Source organism: Mytilus trossulus, chromosome 13, assembly GCF_036588685.1.
Source record: "Mytilus trossulus isolate FHL-02 chromosome 13, PNRI_Mtr1.1.1.hap1, whole genome shotgun sequence".
NCBI classification, from domain to species: Eukaryota; Metazoa; Mollusca; class Bivalvia; order Mytilida; family Mytilidae; genus Mytilus; species Mytilus trossulus.
This window is the reverse complement of record NC_086385.1, coordinates 22157854-22181575: the sequence shown is the minus strand read 5'-3', so window position 1 is coordinate 22181575 and position 23722 is coordinate 22157854. Positions and strand designations below refer to the sequence as shown.

Below are 23722 nucleotides of genomic sequence, written 5' to 3'. Positions count from 1 at the left end.
TAAATCTACACAAATCAATAGACAATTTTTTCCCAAGAATTTCAAAATAACCTTCTTTTCTAAAAAAATCTTTAAAAAGTCTGTAATTTATTGCTTTTGGCGAGTTTTCAAGTAAAGAATGCCAGACTTGTACATACTGATCTTTTAGTCTAATTTTGACGAATGAAACTAACCACTTACAATTTATAAAAGATTGCGTTTCCCATACATTTGGGATACCACATTCGTTCAGAATAGTCTTTATTCTGTTTAACCATGAAAAATTCACATTGTCATTAATAGACATGTGATAACACAATTTATATAAAATATATGATAGTTTTGTCTCTTTACCAGAGTTTATTTTCCCCCAAAATGAAATCAATCTAGTTTTTATGTCCAAGTCTATAGGATATCTCCCAAGCTCCCCGTAAATCATATAAGAGGGTGTAGATGTTTTCAGACTTAATAACAATTTACAAAATTTTAGATGTACCCTTTCAATCATGTCGTTATTGCCAATACCCCATACTTCACAACCATACAGTAGTATTGGCTTTACCATTTTATCAAATAAATCCAGCTGACTACATATAGAAAGATTATGTAGTCGACCTAGTCTTAACACTTCGTACAGCGCCTTGGTAGCTTTTTCTACATTAAACTGTTTTGTTTTATTAAAGTTGCCTGTTCTTGTTAGAACTATTCCTAAGTAGTTAAATTCATCAACAATATCCAGTTTTTTGCCATTAAATAAAAATTGAAAATCACATGATGGTCGTCTCCTTGAAAAAACCACGACCTTTGTTTTATCAACATTGACTTTTAGCTTCCATACATCTGTGTAATCTTGGAAACAATCTAAAAGTTTTTGGAGTTCAGTTTCTGATTCGGCCATCAAAACAGTTTCATCAGCGTACAAAATGATAAAAAGTTTTAAAAAAATGTCAAATTTTTCCTCAAGCTCTTTTGACACTGATTTTTATCTAGGTTACAATTTTGCAAAAAAGAATCAAGATCATTTAAAAATAAAGAAAAAAGAAAAGGCGATACATTTTCGCCTTGTCTAACACCGTTACTACATGGGAAGAAATCAGATAAGGCATTGTTATATGAAATACATGACTTTGTACCTTGATACATATTTACAATTACATTATACATACATCCATTCATATTGTTTAAAAGCATTTTGTACCACATTGCATCTCGCCATATCGTGTCAAAAGCCTTTTCGAAATCGACGAATGCACAAAATAGTTTTTTCTTTTTTAGTTTTAAAATTTCAAACAATGTATGAATCACAAATAAATTATCGGTTGTTGAATAACCCTTTCTAAAACCACATTGGTTTTCGTTTAAAATCATGAATTCTTCTGAGAAAAGATTTAGTCTCTCGCATAAAATTGCGGTGAAAAGTTTCCCCATACAACTCAAAATGGTAATTGGTCTGAAATTTTTGGGGTCCAACTTGTTACCTTTATTTTTATAAACAGGCTTAATGTAACCAACTAGCCAACTGTCAGGTATAATACCAGTGCGAAATATAATGTTAAATAATTTTTCGTAAAATTCAATGAATAAACTAGCTGTAGACTTGATATATTCATTTATAATACGATCATCCCCAAATGCTTTATCATTTTTCAGGTTTTTGATCCCCTTAAGAATTTCGTCTTTAGAAATTCTTCTGTTTAGATTTTCATTAAGCCTATCGACATCATTCGGGTTTAGAGTTGGAATATTTGTATTTTCTTCAATTTCTGGGGCGGCGTTCAGATTTTTGAAAAAATCGAATAATTTGTTGATAGGGATGTCAGGTTGGGCTCTCTTTTTTCTACTTTTTAGTAATTGCCAATACTCTTTTGAGTTATTGGATCTCAATGTGTTTATTTTTTTCGCAATTTTTCTATGAGCAATAATTGCTTTATCTAAAGTTTTTTTGTATTTTTTCTCCGAAGATTTCATAATTTGACGATTTTCTTCTGAACTAATGTTCTTAAATTTTCTTTTGAGTTTACGATAATTTTGGCGAGCAAATTTACAATCATAATCAAACCATTCTTTATCCAATTTTACAGGCTTGTTTTTATATTTCTTTAACCCGCTAGTTTTGGTTACCCCAAATATTGCCCTAGCAGAATTCAAAAATAAGTCACACATGTTATTAACAATCAGGTTCATTTCATTTTTGTCCATATTTGCTTCAACTTTATTAATATCTTCAATTAGAGCGTAAATCTCTTCTACATCTATCCCATTTTGAAAATCCACAATTTTATCATTATCCCATTTTTTAATATTTTCTGGACGATTACATGTATCTGTTCCAGTAATTAAACACTGATTGTTTACAACATCTTGCTTAGTGCTCGCCAAAGTTATCTGTAATGGGGAATGAACATCAGAATATAAGGTGCAAAAATCAAGTACATGAAAATTAGTAAAATATTTTAACAACTCAACACTACTAATACAATAATCTACAATACTGCTATTTCTACATGTTAATTTACCATACTGTCTATCATCACCAATTCGACCATTTACAATAAATAAATCGTTTCCTTTACATAAATCTAACAATCGTTTCCCGTATCCATTTTTTACCCTGTCCAAAGACTGCTGGTAGGAAAGTGGTATTGACTGCGGCTCAGTCATTATCACTATCTTAGTCAATACCACTGTCCTGTGGGCAGTCCATATATCACGATAATGACCAGTTTTTTCATGAACTATTATATAAGTATTACCTCGATACGAGTCTGGATCGTTTAGAGCTCCCTTATTCTTATAAATGGAATTATTTTTCCCATTGACCAAATTTCGGGTATAATTCCTTTTTTCGAATACAAAATTAAACAATTTTCCGTAAAGAGGTAATTTAAACATACAGACATGGAATTTTTAATAATCTCGTTTCTTATTCCATCATATCCAGCGGCTTTGTTATTTTTTTAATTTTTAATGACTTTGATAATTTCTTCCTCTGTAATAGGCCCATTTAAAATTTCGTCGAACTCATTTAACTCTAGGTTAGGTAGTTGAAACTCTTCCTCCTCATTTGCCACACTTTCGTTAAGCTTCGTAAAATGTGCGTACATTTCTTCTGGTGAAATGGGTGATGATTCAAAATTTTATTTTAGAGTTATATTGAGTTTTTTGTTGTAAAAGTGTTTTTTTCACATGTCGTGCCGTATGTTAGAAACTATTTATGGTTATTGCATAAAAATTCACACACAAGACGACGGGCGCTGTTTATTTTTTATGTTTTGAAAAAGTGCTGATGCATTTTAACTAGGAGTTGTTACAGTAAGCGATAAACAAAAATGCTTTCGTCTTGCAAAATATGTCACATCACTCGCACTGATGTCTTTTCTTACTATCAAATAACATTAAAGTTTGAAATATAGTGAATAAAAGGAGATATGACTGTATACTTTACAAGACAGCAACCCGACGACAAAAATATCAAAAAAAGAAAATTATAAGCCTAAATAAGAATTATTTCCCATGGAAGAACTATATTTAATTCACTAGTAATTTATTAACGGCAAAATGACCTATAAAGGCCAACATACCGGTTTCCAAAAAAAATATATTTATGTCAAGTTGCCGGGACTTTATTCATTATAAATTGTGTTTTAGCTGAATGCACTGGCGCAGACATTATGTTGTAAGGCTGTCGCTTCTTTTATCTGTTTACGCAGTGGATGCGAAAATGAGAAAGTTGTCGTTTACATGAGGCACCGACTTCTGTATGTAATTGAAAAAATATCTATTTACTCCCAATAAACTGTTTGTCCAGAACCCCTTTGTTAAAATGATTGAATGGTCAGTCACTTATTGTCTTTGCACTACACATGACGTCATAACGTTGAATATCTGCAATGACGTCATTCCGTTCAAGATTTCATTGACGCAAACAGCAATATGAACAACAAGAAGAAAAGAGCAATCAGATGTTTTTCTAAATTTATTTTTCTTTGAGTAATTTTTCTTTTGTGTGTTGCTTTTATAGTATCAGAATAGCAGGAAATCGTACAGATTTGTCGTTTCTCCGTTCACACGATGCGATTTTGAACCGATTTGTCGGATGAAAATAGGGTACCAACCGATTTGGAAACGACTTTTTGATCAACAAAACGACATCCGATTTTAGTGTTTACACGGTGCGATTTTTGACGAAACGACATCACAGGTAAAAAGTCGGATGGAAATCGGATGGAAAATCGTACCGTGTAAACGCACCTTTAGAAGGACAGAGGCTCCTGGATTGGGACAGGCGCACAGATGCGGCGGGGTTTAACATGCTTCGTGAGATCACAACCCTCCCCCTATACCTCTAGCCAATAAAGAATGAAAAACACACAGTAATACGAACAGTAAAACGCACTTTAATAGGAAATACAAGTCCTATGTCAAAATAGGAAACAAACTAAGAAACTAATCAACATGACAATGATAATAAAATAACAAAGGACTACTATATAAGGCTAGCAGTTACTATCATACGCCAGCTTCAGACCTCAACTTATAAACTAATTGAAAGGTTTTATATGTCTTCATTATGCACACTCTCTCCCTGTTGCATTTATTGCTAATTTGTTCCGGAACATTCATGAAATATTTCTCACTGGCAACAACAAAAATCGATAATTTTTAAATAGGTTGTTAACATACAAATTACGAAGAAACGTAAGATTCAACTTCCGAGGACAAAGTTTCTCTTATAGATGGATTTAAATATGTATTAACTTCACATTGGTCAAACACCTCTTTAATTGTTTCGTTCTTATTTTTCTTGAATTTCAAATTTCAGTTTCAGCGTTCTGTAGGTGAATTCTTAACTAAAAATTCAGCGTTTTACATTGCACTGTTTTTTCGAGAGCAACATAAGTGTACGGCCAAAAATGGAAAAAATCCATCATGCAGCTGACAGTGTGGCTTCTCTTTGCACGCCCCATTCTGACTGGATGTACATGTGTACTTTTAGTTTGCTCAAAGTCGATTGTCGTACGATAACTTAAAAATACCCAAATAACAAAATGCAAATACGGGACAATAATATCCTTTAATACAAAAAAAATCTATTCCTTTTGTTTTAATACTATTATAAAACAGTGGTTGATTTATAACCTCTAATGGAGCTACGTGTATGATAACCAGTCCAAACGTTTAACTTTTAAAGTGGGGTGAGGTTGTTTTGTCGAAGCACTAAAAATTTTATTAAGTTTTTCATCGCTATTAATCAACTTGTCTGGTTCAAAATTTAACACTAAAAGGCATGGATAATTTTTCTTTTGTTCTCTGCTGGCACAGAATATTATATCATCAAATTAGGGATCAGAATATTTTAATGTACCATTACCATCGAAGCCCCTAGTGGTAATATCAAGTAAAAAACAGGGACTATCTAAATATTGGTTCCCCAGAAGATTACCATTTTTCGCTGATAGAAACTTTTGAACACAATTTTCAACTTTCAAAATGCCGGCACCTACAACTGGATAGATGGGTGCTTAATGTAGTACAGCGACAACTATTACATTAACATGAATGCAAGTTGGGTGCTTAATGTAGTACAGCGGTAACTATTACATAAATATGAATGCTCGTGAAAATAATGTTTATGGTATACGTTTATACATGCTATGAAAGGTTTCAACTTTTGCAAAACCAGAGCTATTCTTTGGATTTAAAAGTTTACTTTATTTGACCTTTTCAATTTTATTTGACTTTATTTGCCTTTTTAACTTCATTTGGTTCGAGTGTCAATGATAAGTCTTTTGTAGACGAAACGCGCGTCTGGCGCAAAAACCGGCAGAATTTATATTCTGGTATCCATCTATGATGAGTTTTTGTAGATACCTTGTAACAGTATCTTGGTTCCAATTTGCTGATATTGGATCTTAGTACCGTCTTAATTTCAGCGTAAATAAGATTATATTAAAAACCTCCCACACTGTAGACTAGCACAACCTTAATTAGGACACCATCATTCAGTATCATAAAACCAGCAGGTAAAATAGTCAATATCAGAGCCGTACGTCTGTTTTTTAAATAGATTACCTTCTTTTAAGAAATATTAATTTTGTCATCCAATTTTTCACCGCTTACAAATGTCCGTTTTATTTCATACATAAACTTTTAAGTATCAGTATGTTTTTAATTCATATTGTTTCGTTTCGTTCCGCTTTTATTTCGTTTCGCTTTTTACAGGTATCCCTCTTATTGCCCCTTTTCTGTTTTGATATTTTAAGCAAACATTTAAAAAATCAAACTTTCAAAAAGTGAAATAATCAAAATTGCGCGTTAGGTTTAGTATTTTAAAAGTTTATAAACGATATTTACAACTTTGATATTTTAATAATTTGGTTAAAATTTCAAAATTTCAAAACTTTAACACAATTTGAAATTTTGATATTTTAAAACTTTGATCAAAATTCCAAAAATCTAAAATTTCAAAACTTTTTAAAACTTTGAATTGATAAGTGTTACACGGACCCATATCAAAAACGTTTATCTGACATTAAAAAAATGGAAGGCATATGTCCGTGAATTAACAAGACCAAGGATATCTAAAAGTAACTATAAACACGATGATAGTTCGTTATGCAAACGATACAGATCAGATATGATTGACAAGTTGAATGCGTCCAAAATTAAAAGCGTATTGGAAGCGTACATGATTTTGACCATGGCTTTTGACCATGGCCGGCGTACGCCGGTATAAGACTAATCAGAGACGCATAAATGTTACAAAAAGGAGCAACTGTCTCTTGGTTGGGTCAAAGTCATTACCAAACTGCATTTCGAGAGTCGAATAGAAAGAGACATGAAATAATTTTTCCTCTGAGTATTTGATCTCAATAATATTTAGAATGACTGAAAGGATAATGTTCTACACTTAACAGTGACTTATGACGTTCTACACTAACAGTGACCTATGACGTTCTACACTAACAGTGACTTATGAATAGTAGTTCACTGAAAAGTAAAATCTTATTACATAACATCATAAACTTTCTAAACTGTACATGTGATCGGTTAGTGACTACTAATATATCTATTTTCCGAGTGTTTTTGTGTTTTCGGGTGAGGTTGGAGTTGATGTAGGGATGGGCAACACATTTAAACTAATGATCTGCGCAATACATATTAAACACTATTTCCAAGAGATTACAAAATATTGCAACAAACTAACAGTACTACAGTTTATGCTGTTAAAAATTGAGCAAATAATTTTGATCTTCCTAAATTTAGCTCCTATATGTAAAATCACAACCGATTAATTCATTCCCTCCACAATACTAAAGAAATCTTAAACCAGTATTGAAAGTAGACCCAAGAAAGGAACTATGGTTATATCCTTCTTCCAAACCATTATGCATTTAGATCTAGAAATCATTATATCATTGGAACACAGATGTATAGATTCATATCTATAAAATCGTCCTTTTTGAGGACAATATACACATGTTTGAAACCGTTTTTCAAAACATTCTCGGCTAAATGGTTACCTGACGATCAAAACTTCGTCAACGAATTTAAATAATAAACGTTAAGAATAAAAATCTGATAGAATTGAAAGGAGTAGGTCCGGTAAGGGTAGATTTTTACCTCAAATTTCTGGTTCATCTGACGAAAGATTTTGAACACTTTTTAAACACTTAAAATAAGTCTATTTCAGTTGATTCAATTAATTAATGTAATAGATTTTAACTGATTTACTCATTAAAGACGCTCCGATTCTAGCTTAAATATAAAAAATCTATCAAATATGCCCAAAAATGTCACGTTTCAGATGGGTTTTGTCAAAAATGTAAGTGGCCGCATCAGTGTTCATCCTCAACCTTTTTATATGTTATGTAATATCATCAAATACAACTTACATTTCCATATTAATAATGAACACAAATGCATCCACTTTCATTTAAGACGGAAACCGTTTAAAATTTACTAAAATGCTAAACTTGATTGTGAAAATTTCAGTAATTTAGCATGACTTTCATAAAAAGAATGCTAGTACCCGATATATGTACATTGTATTGTCAAAAACAGCCAATATTTATATAGCAGAAGCTTTCTACTTTTCAATAAATAATTAAAAGTTTACATTTTAACAATTTTGTAAAACTGCTATATTTTGGGGCCAAAAAGGGGTCTTACTGGACCTACTCCTTTCAGAACACGTTTTAGAAATCAAAACACGTGTATCATTTTTAAATTTATTATATATTATATTAATTCCTATGATTTGCATGGTAACTATAGTACTGTAGCATACATCTAAATAATGGCTATAACACAGGCTTCATTTGTTTTCACTCACGAGTGTGTTATCTATTTTGCATGTTGAAATAAAATATGTTTTAACTTATTTTATCGCTATTTTGTGCATTTTTCCGTTGAACTGTTTTGGTGAAAATTTTCATATCATGCTACTCGCCTGATATGGAAAATTATCGCTAGAAACTAAGCAGGCACGTGGGGTTGCTAACGAAATTGACATGAAATTGACAACGTCGTCATAGATAAATAGCGATAAACAGATTATCATTGGTCATTTCAACTCGATTGCCTTTCTCGCTTTCGCCGTCCCGGCTCAAGCGAGAAAATCAATCTCGTTGAGATGATCAACACCAATCTATAATTACACCTTGGTGATAAAACTTTGTATATTTATTTATAAATGCAGAAATTCATATCAAAAACACAAACATTTTCTTTTACATTTCAAACTACAACAATTTTTCCTGTTATCTAAATAAATGTGTGTCTTTTTTCTCTCTCTTATTAAATATAGAAATGAAATACACGTACAGAAAAGGGGTAATATCTTCTGCCTCAGTTTGTTCAGATTTCAAATTCTTCTAGAATAAGTCAACCGTAGGGAGGAACAGCCTTAATCTCAGATAGTGCATCAAATTGATTTAGAATGTCATTTTTAAGATTCTGATATCCTAATAATAATTGTTTGCTCCGAGATAATGTACCTTTGTGTGTACATGTTTTAGCTAACGGCGTGGTCAGTTTTCTTTTCTATATCACATTTATTTCATACTAATGGCAAATACGTTCATGTCTATTTATGCGTCCATTATTTCTTTACCAGATACTTCTGGAAAAGGCAGCCAGTCAAATGACGTTTTAATTTAACACATGTGACATTAATTAATGCAGATTACTTCATACTATGAACGACAGATACTGTCCCCTGAAGGTATATCTTAACAGTTGGAAAATGTGTATAAATAGTATAGCATATTTAGAAAAACACTATTGGATCGAATGTCATATAGTGTTGTGCAATTCACTTACATACGTGCAGAGACCACTGGAAAATTTCGAAAATAGAGTTTCCTTTCTTCCAAGGACTGTCTAAGGCGTCTATTGCATATGAGCAAGTAATATGTCACAGTGATGCATAGGAATACACATCAATTTATTCGTTGTATGGAGATTATCTTACGAAGTGACATTATTCAAGTCTTATACAGTTATTAAGATAATATTTTTTATCGTAATACTAAACCAAAAGAGAAAAACTATGGAAGCCGAATCTGGGAAAGAAAGTAAGAACGAAAAAGAAAAACCGGAAGTTGAAAGTACTATGTCAACCTCATCTGGTGTAAGTTTAAAACAATATCCCTCATCATGGAGTTTGAATTCTTCTTCGCCTTTGTTACCTCGTCCAAGGAAACGTTCTCTAACCGTGTCGTCTCTTCCGCCTAATCCTGAAGATATTCTAGATAAGAGAGATCCGAAAGGACGAACCCCCCTTTTCCTTGCTGTTAAAGGTGGGGCGTTAGAGGATGCTAAACGTCTGATGGAATTGGGATGTAAGGTGAATTTGACGGATAATTACAATGTGACACCTCTTCATGCAGCAACAGAAAAACTAAATGGGGATATGATAGAACTTTTACTGGAGTATGGTGAGTAGTGCACATGGGTATTAAAAATAAAAATAAAAAAGTATTAAATATAACAAATAATTTAACATTAATTATGATTCTTATAAAATTTAGCGCAACAAAGACCTGCAGATATTCCCTGCCACTGTTTTGTTCTTCTTTGGTTGAATTTACCCGTATACCATCTAGTATACCATATGTCTGATCATGTCTCCAAAAAGGAAAAAGACAAAATCCTTGCTAGATTTTCTTAAAGATGAAAGATTCGTTCAAGTATCTTCTATGGGGTTCGTGTTGTTTATTCTTTAGTTTTCTATGTTGTGTCATGTGTACTATTGTTTTTCTGTTTGTCTTTTTCATTTTTTAGCCATGGCGTTGTCAGTTTGTTTTAGATTTACGAGTTTGACTGTCCCTTTGGTGTCTTTCGTCCCTCTTCTATTGCTTTCTAGAACCAAAATATGACATTTAATGACATTGTTCATGTTAGTATCGTAGTTCCATTTTAAAGTTGCTTTAAACTTGGTTTTTAAGATAACATATATCATATTATATATGACATAATATATAATTATGTCATATATAACTGTTTGAAGTTTGCGGAAGTTATTTAAAGAATTTAATATTAATCATTAAAAAAGCATACAAATGAATTATTAGTCATAGATAAAGTGAATGTAAATTCGCTTCTCAGTTTAAGTGTAAAGACCACATTAAAGATTATAATAGATTATAGGGGGGAATAGATGACAAGGACATTTATAAACGCACAAGAATGTTAACCCGTTATTGTTCATTAATAACAACATTAACAACATTGACATATGGGACATTGTTCCCTGTTTTATTGTAGTTTCCTGATTATATATGTATATACACATGTCAATTTCACATTGACATCGCCAGTCTGATACTTACAGCTTAGGAGAATGTTGACAAGTATATGTAAATATTAAAAGTTGAAGTATTGCGTATAAAAAATGATGACCGAATGTTGAAAATATCATGGTACGCAGTCGCTGGTGAGGAACACGTAAATAACAATAAAATCAATTGATTAAAATTGATTGATTGATTGGTTGTATGTGCATGTTTGGTGACACTTTCAGCATGGCGGTCAGTTATGTTTGGAAGAGAAAGCGTGAGAACCCAGAGAGTATCATCGACCTTCAACAAATAAACTTCCAATCCTAGCCAGACCTTCAACAGGTAAACTTCCAATCCTAGCCAGACCTTCAACAGGTAAACTTCCAATCCTAGCCAGACCTTCAACAGGTAAACTTCAAATCCTAGCCAGAACTTCAACAGGTAAACTTCTAATTCTAGCCAGACCTTCAACAGGTAAACTTCAAATCCTAGCCAGACCTTCAACAGGTAAACTTCCAATCCTAGCCAGGTAAACTTCCAATCCTAGCCAGACCTTCAACAGGTAAACTTCCAATCCTAGCCAGAACTTCAACAGGTAAACTTCCAATCCTAGCCAGACCTTCAACAGGTCAACTTCCAATCCTAGCCAGACCTTCAACAGGTAAACTTCCAATCCTAACCAGACCTTCAACAGGTAAACTTCCAATCCTAGCCAGACCTTCAACAGGTAAACTTCCAATCCTAGCCAGACCTTCAACATGTCAACTTCCAATCCTAACCAGACCTTCAACAGGTAAACTTCCAATCCTAGCCAGACCTTCAACAGGTAAACTTCCAATCATAGCCAGACCTTCAACAGGTAAACTTCCAATCCTAGCCAGACCTTCAACAGGTAAACTTCCAATCCTAGCCAGACCTTCAACAGGTAAACTTCCAATCCTAGCCAGAACTTCAACAGGCAAACTTCCAATCCTAGCCAGACCTTCAACAGGTAAACTTCCAATCCTAGCCAGACCTTCAACAGGTAAACTTTCAATCCTAGCCAGACCTTCAACAGGTAAACTTCCAATCCTAGCCAGACCTTCAACAGGTAAACTTCCAATCCTAGCCAGACCTTCAACAGGTAAACTTTCAATCCTAGTCAGACCCCTAGCCATCCGTTCAGCAGGTAAAATTCCAATCCTAGCCAATTAAAATATGAAACGAACGCACCTTACCAAGTCCGGTGTTCCAAGAACAATATTTAAGAAGAAATAGTTTATCATATCAAAATTTCAACAATTGGCAATGGGAACACCAAAAAAGCTCATTTATGAATGCTGATTATGTAAATATGTCTGGGTGTACGTGTAGAGCACAATCAATTGGACAGACCAAGACGTTTACATGTTTCTAATTATAGTTAGTTCTTCAAATACCAAGAAAACAAACTTTTCATTACAGAAAATTTTACGAAATGCCGCTATGAATATGGTGATTATAATCGAATAGCGAGGCATTCGACCGAGTGTCTGCTTTAAATGTATCAAAGGAATTGTTGGGAAGATTCGTCTTGAAAAGATAAAAAATATTTAAGGAATAACAGCACTGAAGATGAGATTTGTCGCTGTCGATTGGTGATTTAATGGTTGCAAATGCCGTGCAGGAAATTGATGAAATATAAACCAGAATAGCGCCAAAACAAATTCAGAAAAAAATGTGACTAATAAGATTAAAGTATCGACAATAAGGAAACAGGAAGTAAGATGGATTCGACAAGTGGACGGACGTTACAACTCATAACTGATGACCATACTATGACTTCATGCTGTCCAGAAGTCACCTAAGAAATGTGTGATAGAAATATTTGTTGGACGAACGAACGAGCGGACTGACCAACAAGATGAATGCAATATATATAAAGATATAATTACTGTTCGCCTAGCTGATAACAAAAGTAATCAGTATATATTGTTTACAACAAACATAACTGAATGCATGACAAGTGGTAAATTAAAAAACACTGCTGACGCCTTTCTATGACAAATAAGGAAGTTTGTCGGTCAAGATCTGCCAAACACTGATATCAAAATATTTAATGAAATCGACAAGCCATGTCGTGTTACAAGAGCAAAAACATTATCAGTCAATTAATTTTAGGTAAATTTGTTTACTTATAAATCTATAAGAAAACAATAACATAACCTTTGACGGAAATTATGGAACATTTTGGAAATATATATTATTTTTCAATCATATCAGAAAGAGATGTCATGAAAACTATTTATAGTTAATCATGTTTAATGGAAATTTTGTGAATGATGTTAACATAAACGTTTCTTTAATATATTTTCTGTCCAAACAAAGCAGCTGTAAGATTAAAGGAACATTAGCTTTCAAATTCAGGTTCAGCGATTTTACCTAAATTCTCATATTTGATTTATAACATGCTAAAACGTAAATTCAAATTACAAAAGTCACCAAAAAATATGCATAATCTCTTAATACCCGTATTATCATTTCAGGTGTATTTTCGACTATATCCATCGTGGTGATCTCCGAAGACTGCCGACGGTCATATAAATCGATTTAAACATAAATAATTTATAAATAGACAGTAAAGTACGTGCATTAGTACAATAACGACATATTAAAACATAAATATTTTATCGTTTACCTGTATAAGAATATTTTACGCGGGTCGAATCAATTAAAGAAATTGTTATGAAACTGTGTTTCCCTTGTTTCACTTTGCAATGTTACATTTTTTTTAAATAAATAAAACACATGTTGAACACGAGACTTGCTACATGTCCCCTCCTTATTATTTGTTTTCAATTTTGCCCTTTGCCAAATTTTATTTGACCATAAGATTACCATTATACTGCTTTCTTCAAGGGCAACATATGAACTAGTAAGAAAGGAAGAAAAGAAACGTAAGGGAATTGTAGCAAGTCTAGCTGGACACATACGTGTCCATCTCAATTCAAAGTCAAACTAGGTTGCATGAAAACAAAATTTAAATTAGGTTGAATTATTGACGTACACGTTTATTATACAACAGGGATGTGTATTTTTTAGCTTATTTTGACAACATTAAACAAATTAAAATGACTGCTTATAGCTTAATATTATTTCCATATTGTGTGTTTTAAATGTTTGAATTAAACAAAACCGTATTCTAATATTTTGTCTAATACGACGCAATTGCCGATTTAGTTAACTTTAAGTAAGACGATACACTAATTTTATCACAAGAGTTCATTGATGATGGTCTGAGGTAGCTGTAATGTTTTGCTAACTTTCCCATGAAATAGAATGCATGGGTTCGTCCTTGTCACCTCCAACAGTTGTGTGATATCAATCTTCCCATATTCCTGTTACCTCCAACAGTTGTGTGATATCAAACTTCCCATATCCCTGTCACCTCCAACAGTTGTGTGATATCAAACTTCCCATATCCCTGTCACCTTCAACAGTTGTGTGATATCAAACTTCCCATATCCCTGTCACCTCCAACAGTTGTGTGATATCAAACTTCTCATATCCCTGTCACCTCCAACAGTTGTGTGATATCAAACTTCCCATATCCCTGTTACCTCCAACAGTTGTGTGATATCAAATTTCTCATATCCCTGTCACCTCCAACAGTTGTGTGATATCAAACTTCCCATATCCCTGTTACCTCCAACAGTTGTGTGATATCAAACTTCCCATATCCCTGTCACCTCCAACAGTTGTGTGATATCAAACTTCCCATATCCCTGTCACCTCCAACAGTTGTGTGATATCAAACTTCCCATATCCCTGTCACCTCCAACAGTTGTGTGATATCAAACTTCCCATATCCATGTCACCTCCAAATCTTTATGAAGATGGTCTGACTCTGTCGAGCACGTTATGCAAGCTTGATCAATGTTAACATGGTTAATACCAAAGCTTCTGTTTTCCTGAGAAGTGAGGGTGCAATCGTATCTGTACGATAAATTCATGCTCTCGTCTTGATTTTTTTTATTTGACAGGTCACGAATAAATATATCTTAATGCATTCACACAGTGTGCCATGGGCACTGCTCGAATAATTAAGTGTAATTAAGTCGTCATTTCGAAATGATTGCATACCAGTTTTTCATTTTATGTAACATAACATGTTGCCCTTTGCCCAAATATTTTGTCAAATATAAATCATAATTTCACATCATGTTTTATTTTAATACCGCGTAACGACCTATACGTTCTAACTACTATGAACTACTGGACTTTATGAGCAATCATTATCGACTCCAAGGAGTTGATATTAAGAATTGAACGATGGACAGTTAGTGTGTGAGTTTTTCTTGCTACCTGATTGGAAGATATTACGAGACGTGAATAACCAAAGTTTATTGATTGGTTAGGACAATCCAAACCTAGTAAATGTCCGTCAATCCCGTAGAGTATCGGATTTGTCCTCTCTATTTTAGCAATTAGATTTTACACAAGTAACTTTTATCTATAAATAGTCGAATCTTCTGGAGTAAACAACAACGTTAAACGATATATACTACGTCATAATGTATGACCTCACGTGTGTGGAAAAATTTGTTGATTGATGCACGTGGCTATTCTAGTAAATGAATGAATCTACAAAGCGCGGGCACTTTCCATTTTCATCAGCTAAGAGTCGCCTATAGCCCTTTTTGAAAGGCTAACGCTTGTTCAATCAATGACTTTGATTGGTCTAGAGCCTAAAAATGCTCCTCCACAGCTAACTTATATGAGACAATATCTGAAAAAAGTATAATTTTTGGCAATACGAAAAAACAAAAAACAAAATCTTTAGACCCAGTATTTTAATAGCACAAATCGCAGAACACACATTGGATATCTGGGAACTGTTGTCTGTAATTCAAACAATTGTTTAATAAGGAAACAATGGCAATTTTATAAATGGTACCATAAAAATCCAGTTCTTTCCTGTTACCAAAGTGAATCAATTCTAAAAAGTTTCTAATGGTAATATAAAGGAATAAGTTTAAGACACTATTTGTGGTTTACTAGTATATCTTTCAATAGTTTATCAAACGCCAATTATTGATTTTAGCATTTGCAATATTAAAGGTTTAGAAATATACTTAAAAATAGTCAGATATGTCGGTAACATGGAAAGAATCTTGAGTAACAGGACAACGGTAACAGGACAGAGTTTGTAACCGAAAGATTAAAATTGCACAATGTTCTCTGCTGTTACATGTATCAAAAGCAAAACAAACTATTTTTTTTAATTATATTATTTTGAAATTTATTTGATATGGTGGTGATAACGTATATTAAATGTAATGGTTAACATATAGTAGATTAACTTTCCGATTCTTTAGTGAAATTGTCTTGAACATCCTTCCTGTTACTGATGATGGTTATGCTGCTACTTTTTATCAGGTAACATGACAGAACGTAACAGAAAGGAATTACGGGATAGTTTTTGTCCTTTTTATCACATTAGATGTAAGTGTATTTCCTGTGACATATAACTTTTAAAAAGATGATATAAAAACACATTTAATGTTGTGGTGCACATTTAAAAATATTCCCAGAAAGTGTAAGAAAAGGTTATAACAGGATAAAACACCAATAAGTATTTTTCTATAAATACTTACCTTGGATGGGCTTGAATTTTCAAACCTGGCCGCCTTTCCAACTATTTCTTTGTACTAATGCATTCATTGAAATGATGCTCTTCACAATACATAATGGGAAGATAACTCTTGGTCTTGTAAACGTTTTCACAGGTAAAAAAACCCCAAAGGTAACAGGAGGGAAATCACCCCTGGGAACAAATTTTTGTTCTTTTAAAACTTGCAAAATTTTATTACATGCTATAGTTATAATATAAAAAAGACAAATTAGGGGCAAGTTTATTATATCATATATCATATATGTGAGAATCGGACGCCATGTTTAATTATTTTGGATATTATTTGAATGATTTAGTTTTCAAAAAACACGGGGGACAATATGATTTTGGGGGGGGGGGGGGTGAACATTTAAATTACAATATGTTATTGGAAGAATTATAAGAATGAGTGTTTAATTGGCAGGGGTTGGTTCATTATATAATTTAGTTTATACTGAAAATTAAAATTTTCAAAAAATAATTGCTGGTGAAGTGCAGGACATGGAAATTAGACGTTTTCAGATATTGTCTCATATATATGATCTAGGTTTATTAATTTATGATATGCGGTTAATTAAGGCTTTATATGTCAAGCATCTCCATTGGTGTATAAAGTGTTTTAAATGACACAAGGAAATATGTAATTAATAGGGTTCATGTCAACATACTGAGGTCAGACCATTTATATATGTGAATCATTTTCATTATTAATTGCCCAAACGCTCGATATCATTCACGTATGAAACGTTATATGTATCTGAATTATTCATGTATTATTTTTGTTTTTTTGTCATTATGAAGCTCGTGTCATTTCACATGTGTATTATAGGTCACTTAGTGGCCATATTATTGACGTTTGTAAAAATGACGACATAAATGGAGAACTAACAATGTTTCCGTCGCCTTTTTAACGAAATTAAGTTAAAGACATCAATGTCGGATGCTTTAAAAAAAAAACATATAAAAAAAAAGTAAGGACATACCAAACCTGCAAACACAAACTCTTCGTATTGATGTGGTTCATGGGTCTGGCTCTTTATAAATATACCAGTAACAGTAATTTAAGTGGCATTGTACCAAAATAATTAGACAAATCTTGCAGTAAACTGTGTAATACGGACTCCTTTGGCTTTATTGTTTTCCATGTTTTACGTTGCATTTTTAATGCTATATAAAAAACTTTGAACTTGCATGGTTTTATGAGAATAAACTATCTAGTAGCATGTATTTTTAATATTAATAAGCACAATGCAATGATTGAATTTTCAGGAGCAGATATAAATGCTAAGAATATACTGGGTCAAACTCCGTTGATGAGAGCTGTATTATATGATGATATTGATGTTGTAAAGCTGTTGCACCATTCAGGTAATTCATTTCATTATATTCTTACTGCACATCTTTTATTACATGTTTGTGAGCGCTCAACCCTTCCATAACCTGAGAAATTGGAGCAACAGTACAACGTAAGAAAAAACTATCTTTATCAGTTGAAAAATGCGCAACTCATCAGATGGATACAGAAAGCATACTAATGAATGAAATCATGTATCTAAGACTAAAATATCAATTAGTACACATCCAACATCCAATGTATTTAGTTTTAACACATCATGTACAGTCGGAGAAAAACTTGACCTTTTGCAATGTAGTCAAACTATACATATAGGCAAATTGTAGAATCGTGAAATTATATATTTACAAAATAGTATGGTTTTAATTTATTGATAACAAAATCAATATTATACCGATAAAAGCTGTATTCAAAGATTCAATTACAGTGTTGAATATGTATCTTTTTAAATTAAGTTTATTTCAAGGATTGATAAGTTTGCCCGGATTGTATCTAAGCTTTCGGACTCGGTTTACAACATCTGGTAACATTAAGGATGTGCTATTCCGTATGAAATAAGTTTTCTACAGGTACAGCCAAACTGGCAGACTAAATCTATGAAATAATTAAGTAAAGATTTTAAGTAATTTTGGTAACACCAAATGTTACTACAGACACGAAAATAGCAAACGAGATGGGATATATATATATCGTTATCACACCGCGGTTAAACTATCACGTTGTGATTGGTTTAACGCCGTCACGTGGTGACCCCCTATAGAACCGTAAAAAGAGCTGGGGTAGTAAATTGCATAGGGGTTCGTGACACCACATCTCTTGTTGTTGGTGACGTCATCTATTGATGCTGTTGTGTTTCATTGTTAAAAAAAAACTCAGCAGAAAAGTCGTGCGTGTGATAAAGTTGGCTTAAGGTTCGCTACTGACTTCTACGGACCAAAGAGGATGAATATAATCCATAGGAGATTCGGCCTTCGGCCTCACCCCCTTTAGGATTTTTAGTATCCCTCAAAGGATCCGTAGCGAACCATATAACTTATATAAGACAGTGCCAAACGGACATCACAGTCAAAAAGGGAAAAAGGGAAAATTAACAAAAGTGTGAAAGGAAAATCATCCCATATCACTTCTGGTATCTACACATGCAGATCAATCTTTTCTGAGATGAAAACCGCGAGAGGATGTTCCGGTTATGCTTGAGTGGAGTCATTGTCACCGCTTCGCAAGGGATGTACATTTCTAAAATCGCAATTTTCTAATTTAACCGATCAAATGTGCAAATCGGCGAATGGTATGGTGTGGTGAACTCTCACGAAGAGACACGTGTATCGTTTACGGTTGTGCATGGAGTTAAATTCATGTAAAATCAATCGTCCCACGAAAAATTGCTGAAAAAATTACTGATTGAGGACATCTTGAATGCTTGAGGGGAAGTGCAAACCTATCTTATCGAAAGCTAATGAATATCAAAATGTAGTATTGATTATACATATTTTAGCAAAACTGGGGTTTATCATTAGTAGACTTTCATTGATCAATGCTAAAAAAAATGCTGCTTAAATTCCATTTACAAAAAATGCAACAATCACTTCAAAGAAAGGCAAGTAACTTGCGTTTCAGTAAAGTTCTAACTAAACATAGATTTCCCGGCTTGCATGTAATACTTCAATATATTTTTCAGACGAATAGAGTTTGTCACCATTGTCTGCAATCTGATAAATCATATTGTCAACGTGTAAAGCTTGTACTTGACAACACACTAGACACAAAGTGCAGCCACTGTGACAAGACATTTTCATGTGTGGACCACAGTTTCATGCCTTCTTTATTATCTTTAGATAAAAATGTAACAGTAGCTGCTTTTTGTGTTAATATGTTGTGTAAAATGTCTGAAAATAAGCATGTTGTCATAACTTATATTTTTTTCCAATTATATTATTGAAGAGGACATTATCATATAACAAACCTACATTTATGTTGCAGGTGCTGACTTAAACGCCACAGACTGCACTGGAAAGACAGCGCTGCTAATAGGTTTACAAGAAGGACGAGTAGAATGTTGTTCATATCTTATAAAACACAAATGTCACGTGAACCTTGAAGACAAACTTGGACAGTCAACACTTTATATTGCTATTCGTTGCTGCAAGAATCCATCATCTGTTATTGTGCGCAAACTATTGAAAGCTGGATACGATATAAAGCGGGATAACTCTATATGGTTGAAAATGTCTGAATTGAATCGATATACTTTCAAAAGAAAGAGTTTTCTAGACAAAGTTAAAGACAAAGTAGTGAGAAACCGCAAATCAAAAACAGAGGACGAACTTGCTGATTAAAAAGATACAAACATTCACAACTTATTCGAAATAAGGAAAAACAGGGAAATTTGATCAGCCGTGTGAAAGAAAATAAAAGTATTTTAAGCAGTGTGAATGAAGTAAAATACATATGCAGTATCTATTAGTGAATAATTCACGGATGTGATTCAGTTTAAATTTCAACTAAATCTGAACGACTGTATTGATATGTATATGTATATGTAACTTACATACTAGCTTCATTCGATAAGGCATTTATCATGAAAGTCCCATCTGATAGGAAACTAACTGACATTTTGTTGAACATGCGGTATTTTGTCTCAACTATATGTATGTAATTTTGATAGTATGAATGCGAACGTTCATATTAAATCTAAAAATGTTAAAATTGCCAAACTTTCAAAGTAAATAAGCACTGACTGTGGGGTGCAGTGCGAAACAATGACTTCTGAAATGATACACACTAATTTTAAATGCTAACACCACTAAATAAGAAAATATCAATGTTTTGTTAGAAGTGGACATTCACCTCAAAATGACAGAATCACATAATTTAACATAGACAAGTTTCGATTGCAATTAACTATTACTGGTGGATAAACGGGGTCATATAAAATTTCCATGGAAATGAAATGTGCTAATGCTAATACAACTGCAAACAAAATATCATTGTCCTACCATTAGTGGTTTCTCTTTAAAAATTATGTAACAACACACTTTGAAAAATGTTGACTTTGTCGTCGCTATAATCAACTTCCTCGAGTCGAGAATAAACTGAGACAATGGTTTATTATGGGACCAGAACATGCACGACATTTTTTTAAGGAATGACAATTGGATCATAAACTACTGAAATTTTACACAGTAGGTATAAAAAAGAAGATGTGATATGATTGCCAATGAGACAACTATCCACAACAGACCAAAATGACACAAACCTTAACAACTATACCATTACGTACGGCCTTCAACAATGAGCAAAGCCCATACCGCATAGTCAGCTATAAAAGGCCCCGATAAGAATGTAAAACAATGCAAACGAGAAAACTAACGGCCTCATTTATGTAAAAAAATGAACTAAACACAAATATGTAACACATAAACAAACGACAACCACTGAATTACAGGCTCCTGACTTGGGACAGGCACATACATAAATGATGTGGCGGGGTTAAACATGTTAGCGGGATCCCATCCCTCCCCTTACCTGGGACAGTGGTATAACAATACAACATAAGAACGAACTATAAAAATCAGTTGAAAAATGCTTAACTCATCAGATAGACAAAAAAACCAGTGGACGTGGCCGGGTACTTTTACATCCCGACACAAAAAGACACACTGAACAGATCTGAGAGTACTCGCAGTTATCTGACAGCTAGTTCCAAGCCACTAACAACTAATAATAAAATCATGCCTCTAAAACTAAACACCTAATCCGTACACATCCAACATACAATGGATTTAGTGTAAAGACGTCATAAACAGCAAAAGAAAAGCATGACCTTGCTCAATGCTAAGTTACAGGTATCGACAGATTGGTGTTTTATATTTTTTTTTGTTCAGACATTGATGCACCACTGCATATGGTGACAGTTAGATATTCAACATTTCATATTATATTTTAATCTTACTATACACCACTTAACCCAGATCGGTTCCTTATTACTAGTATGGCACACAGAAAAGGAAAATATTGAGTAAATAGTACGTGAGAGCACCATTACAACACAAGTTTTACAACGATTAACATTTTTGAAATCACGATATGTTTTTTTTATGTAAAATTAATGTACCTTTTCAGAAGGCGGTTTTCGAAAAAGACAAAACTATCCTAGACCCATTGGGTCTTTTGTAAAGAAAACGAGGACCAATGTCCTAGATATCGGATAGTGGGTTTTTGACCCTATTCCAATGGTTGTAAATAAACCCGTCATAGATCCTGGGACTAAATTTAGTATATACGCCAGACGCGCGTTTCCTCTACAAAAGACTCATCAGTGACGCTCGAATCATGTAAATGATTGAAAGCTGTTCACCTTATCCTTTGACCTAATTTTACCTTATTAATGGATATATCAGAAACCATAACACTGACAGAAGTCTTAAATAGCGGGTCATCCGGGTGCGACTTTGTAATTTATTGACAGAGATATTTTATTCTCAATAAATCTTAACACAAAAGAAGATTTTGAAATGCCTTTTGGAACCAATGACCTGTGTAGGGTCAAAGTCATGTCCCAGATATTGTTAAGGTTTTCAAATAATTATTTAATCATTTTTCTTCAGTAACTTTAATTAATATTTTGCGTAATATTTTGATTTTAGAAGATTCATACTGATTAGATATTTGGAATATATAATATTGAACAGTAATTGCACTTATGAACACTTTAACATGATTCCTTTTCTTGTATGAGTAATATCAAGAAGATTTTTTTTCTTATTTCCACCATTACTTTGCAACCATAGAAGAAACATACAAATTTATTATTCTAAATTACTGTTAATATTCTCAAGATATTAAGACGTTTTTAGTGTTCTGATCTGCAGACTCCGTGTGAGAGTTATTTCCCTTAGGTATTTAACATATTCAATGGGTAATTGCAACAACAAAGGGGTCTTTAAGACTTTAACTATTTATTTCCCAAAAGAAAATGAGGTTAAGGTAATCCCTCAAGGTCAAATTTTAAATATTTACTTTTGCTTCTTATCTTAAAAATAGCAAACAATAAATGAAGTCGGGAAAAAAGGTTTACTTGAAAATCGTTTAAAGTTGCGTTATGTCGTAACTAAACAATCTCCAGTCTAAACACTACAGCTTCAACTTCTTGTTTTCTTCCCTGGAATGTTTGAAACAAAATACATTATTATCATTTAATTGAGGAAGGATGCCTCTGGTCCTTTGATTTGCGATCGATGCCATGATTAACAGTTAATTTGATATACTATATTGTGACCTTTTTCATAACTTCATAATACATGACTAAGTCACAGGATACAAATGACCTTAAAAGTAGCATATTTTAATTCAAGCAAAAGTATATAAAAGATACTTGTCCGAGACCACAATTATTTCGTAGTGCATTTCTTTTAGAACATAAATGAAAATTAAAAAAATCCCACCTGCGCTTTCTCAATGAAATTTTTGCAGTGTGTTGTATTACTTTTGGGACCTATGTTATCAAAATTATAGAAAACTACATCGGCTCTAACTCAAAATATGGACAATATTATGTTTAGGGCGTCTTGAAATCTTTGCGTACTTTATTTTGACTTTTAAACTTTTTTGGATTCGCGTGTCACTGATGAGTATTTTGTAGACAAATCGCGCGTCTGGCGTATATACAAAATTTAGTCCTGGTATCTATGATGAGTTTATTGACAGCTTCCGAAGTGCTAATTTTTAACCTTTTTCAGCTGGACCAAATCACTACTTTCCTTTAAAATTCTAGACACAAATGCTTTTACAGTGTAATTTCACCCCTACTTGCAATTTGAGGCATTAAACATGAAGAAATAAATTTGGAAGGGGTATAAAAATTAATGGCAGATAACCCAATGTCAACAGCCTCTACACTAGGGACTATATTTGGACAACGAAAATCAAGGGACGACAATTGTGGTCTCCGCCTACTATATATTTGTATCCTAA

General features: G+C 33.1%; 1 protein-coding gene across 2 annotated transcripts; it reads left to right on the top strand.

Annotated features, from left to right (window-relative positions):
* Positions 1–9108: 9108 nt before the first annotated feature.
* On the top strand, positions 9109–20455 carry LOC134695330 (POTE ankyrin domain family member A-like). Of its 2 annotated transcripts, XM_063556554.1 has the most exons (3): positions 9151–9920; positions 17665–17763; positions 19730–20455. In XM_063556554.1, the coding sequence occupies exons 1-3, from the start codon at positions 9533–9535 to the stop codon at positions 20083–20085; spliced, it is 843 nt and encodes a 280-aa protein (XP_063412624.1). In that variant the 5' UTR covers positions 9151–9532; the 3' UTR covers positions 20086–20455. The 2 variants fall into 2 exon arrangements, with proteins under 2 accessions (XP_063412625.1, XP_063412624.1); XM_063556555.1 differs by lacking the exon at positions 17665–17763 and having other exon boundaries at positions 9109–9920.
* The last annotated feature ends 3267 nt before the right edge of the window (positions 20456–23722 follow it).

Coding starts and splice junctions, on each gene's coding strand:
- LOC134695330 (XM_063556554.1), top strand. CDS start 9,533: ATGGAAGCCGAATCTGGGAAAGAAAGTAAGAACGAAAAAGAAAAACCG. Junction 9,921..17,664: donor AGAACTTTTACTGGAGTATG/GTGAGTAGTGCA, acceptor TTGAATTTTCAG/GAGCAGATATAAATGCTAAG. Junction 17,764..19,729: donor AAAGCTGTTGCACCATTCAG/GTAATTCATTTC, acceptor TTTATGTTGCAG/GTGCTGACTTAAACGCCACA.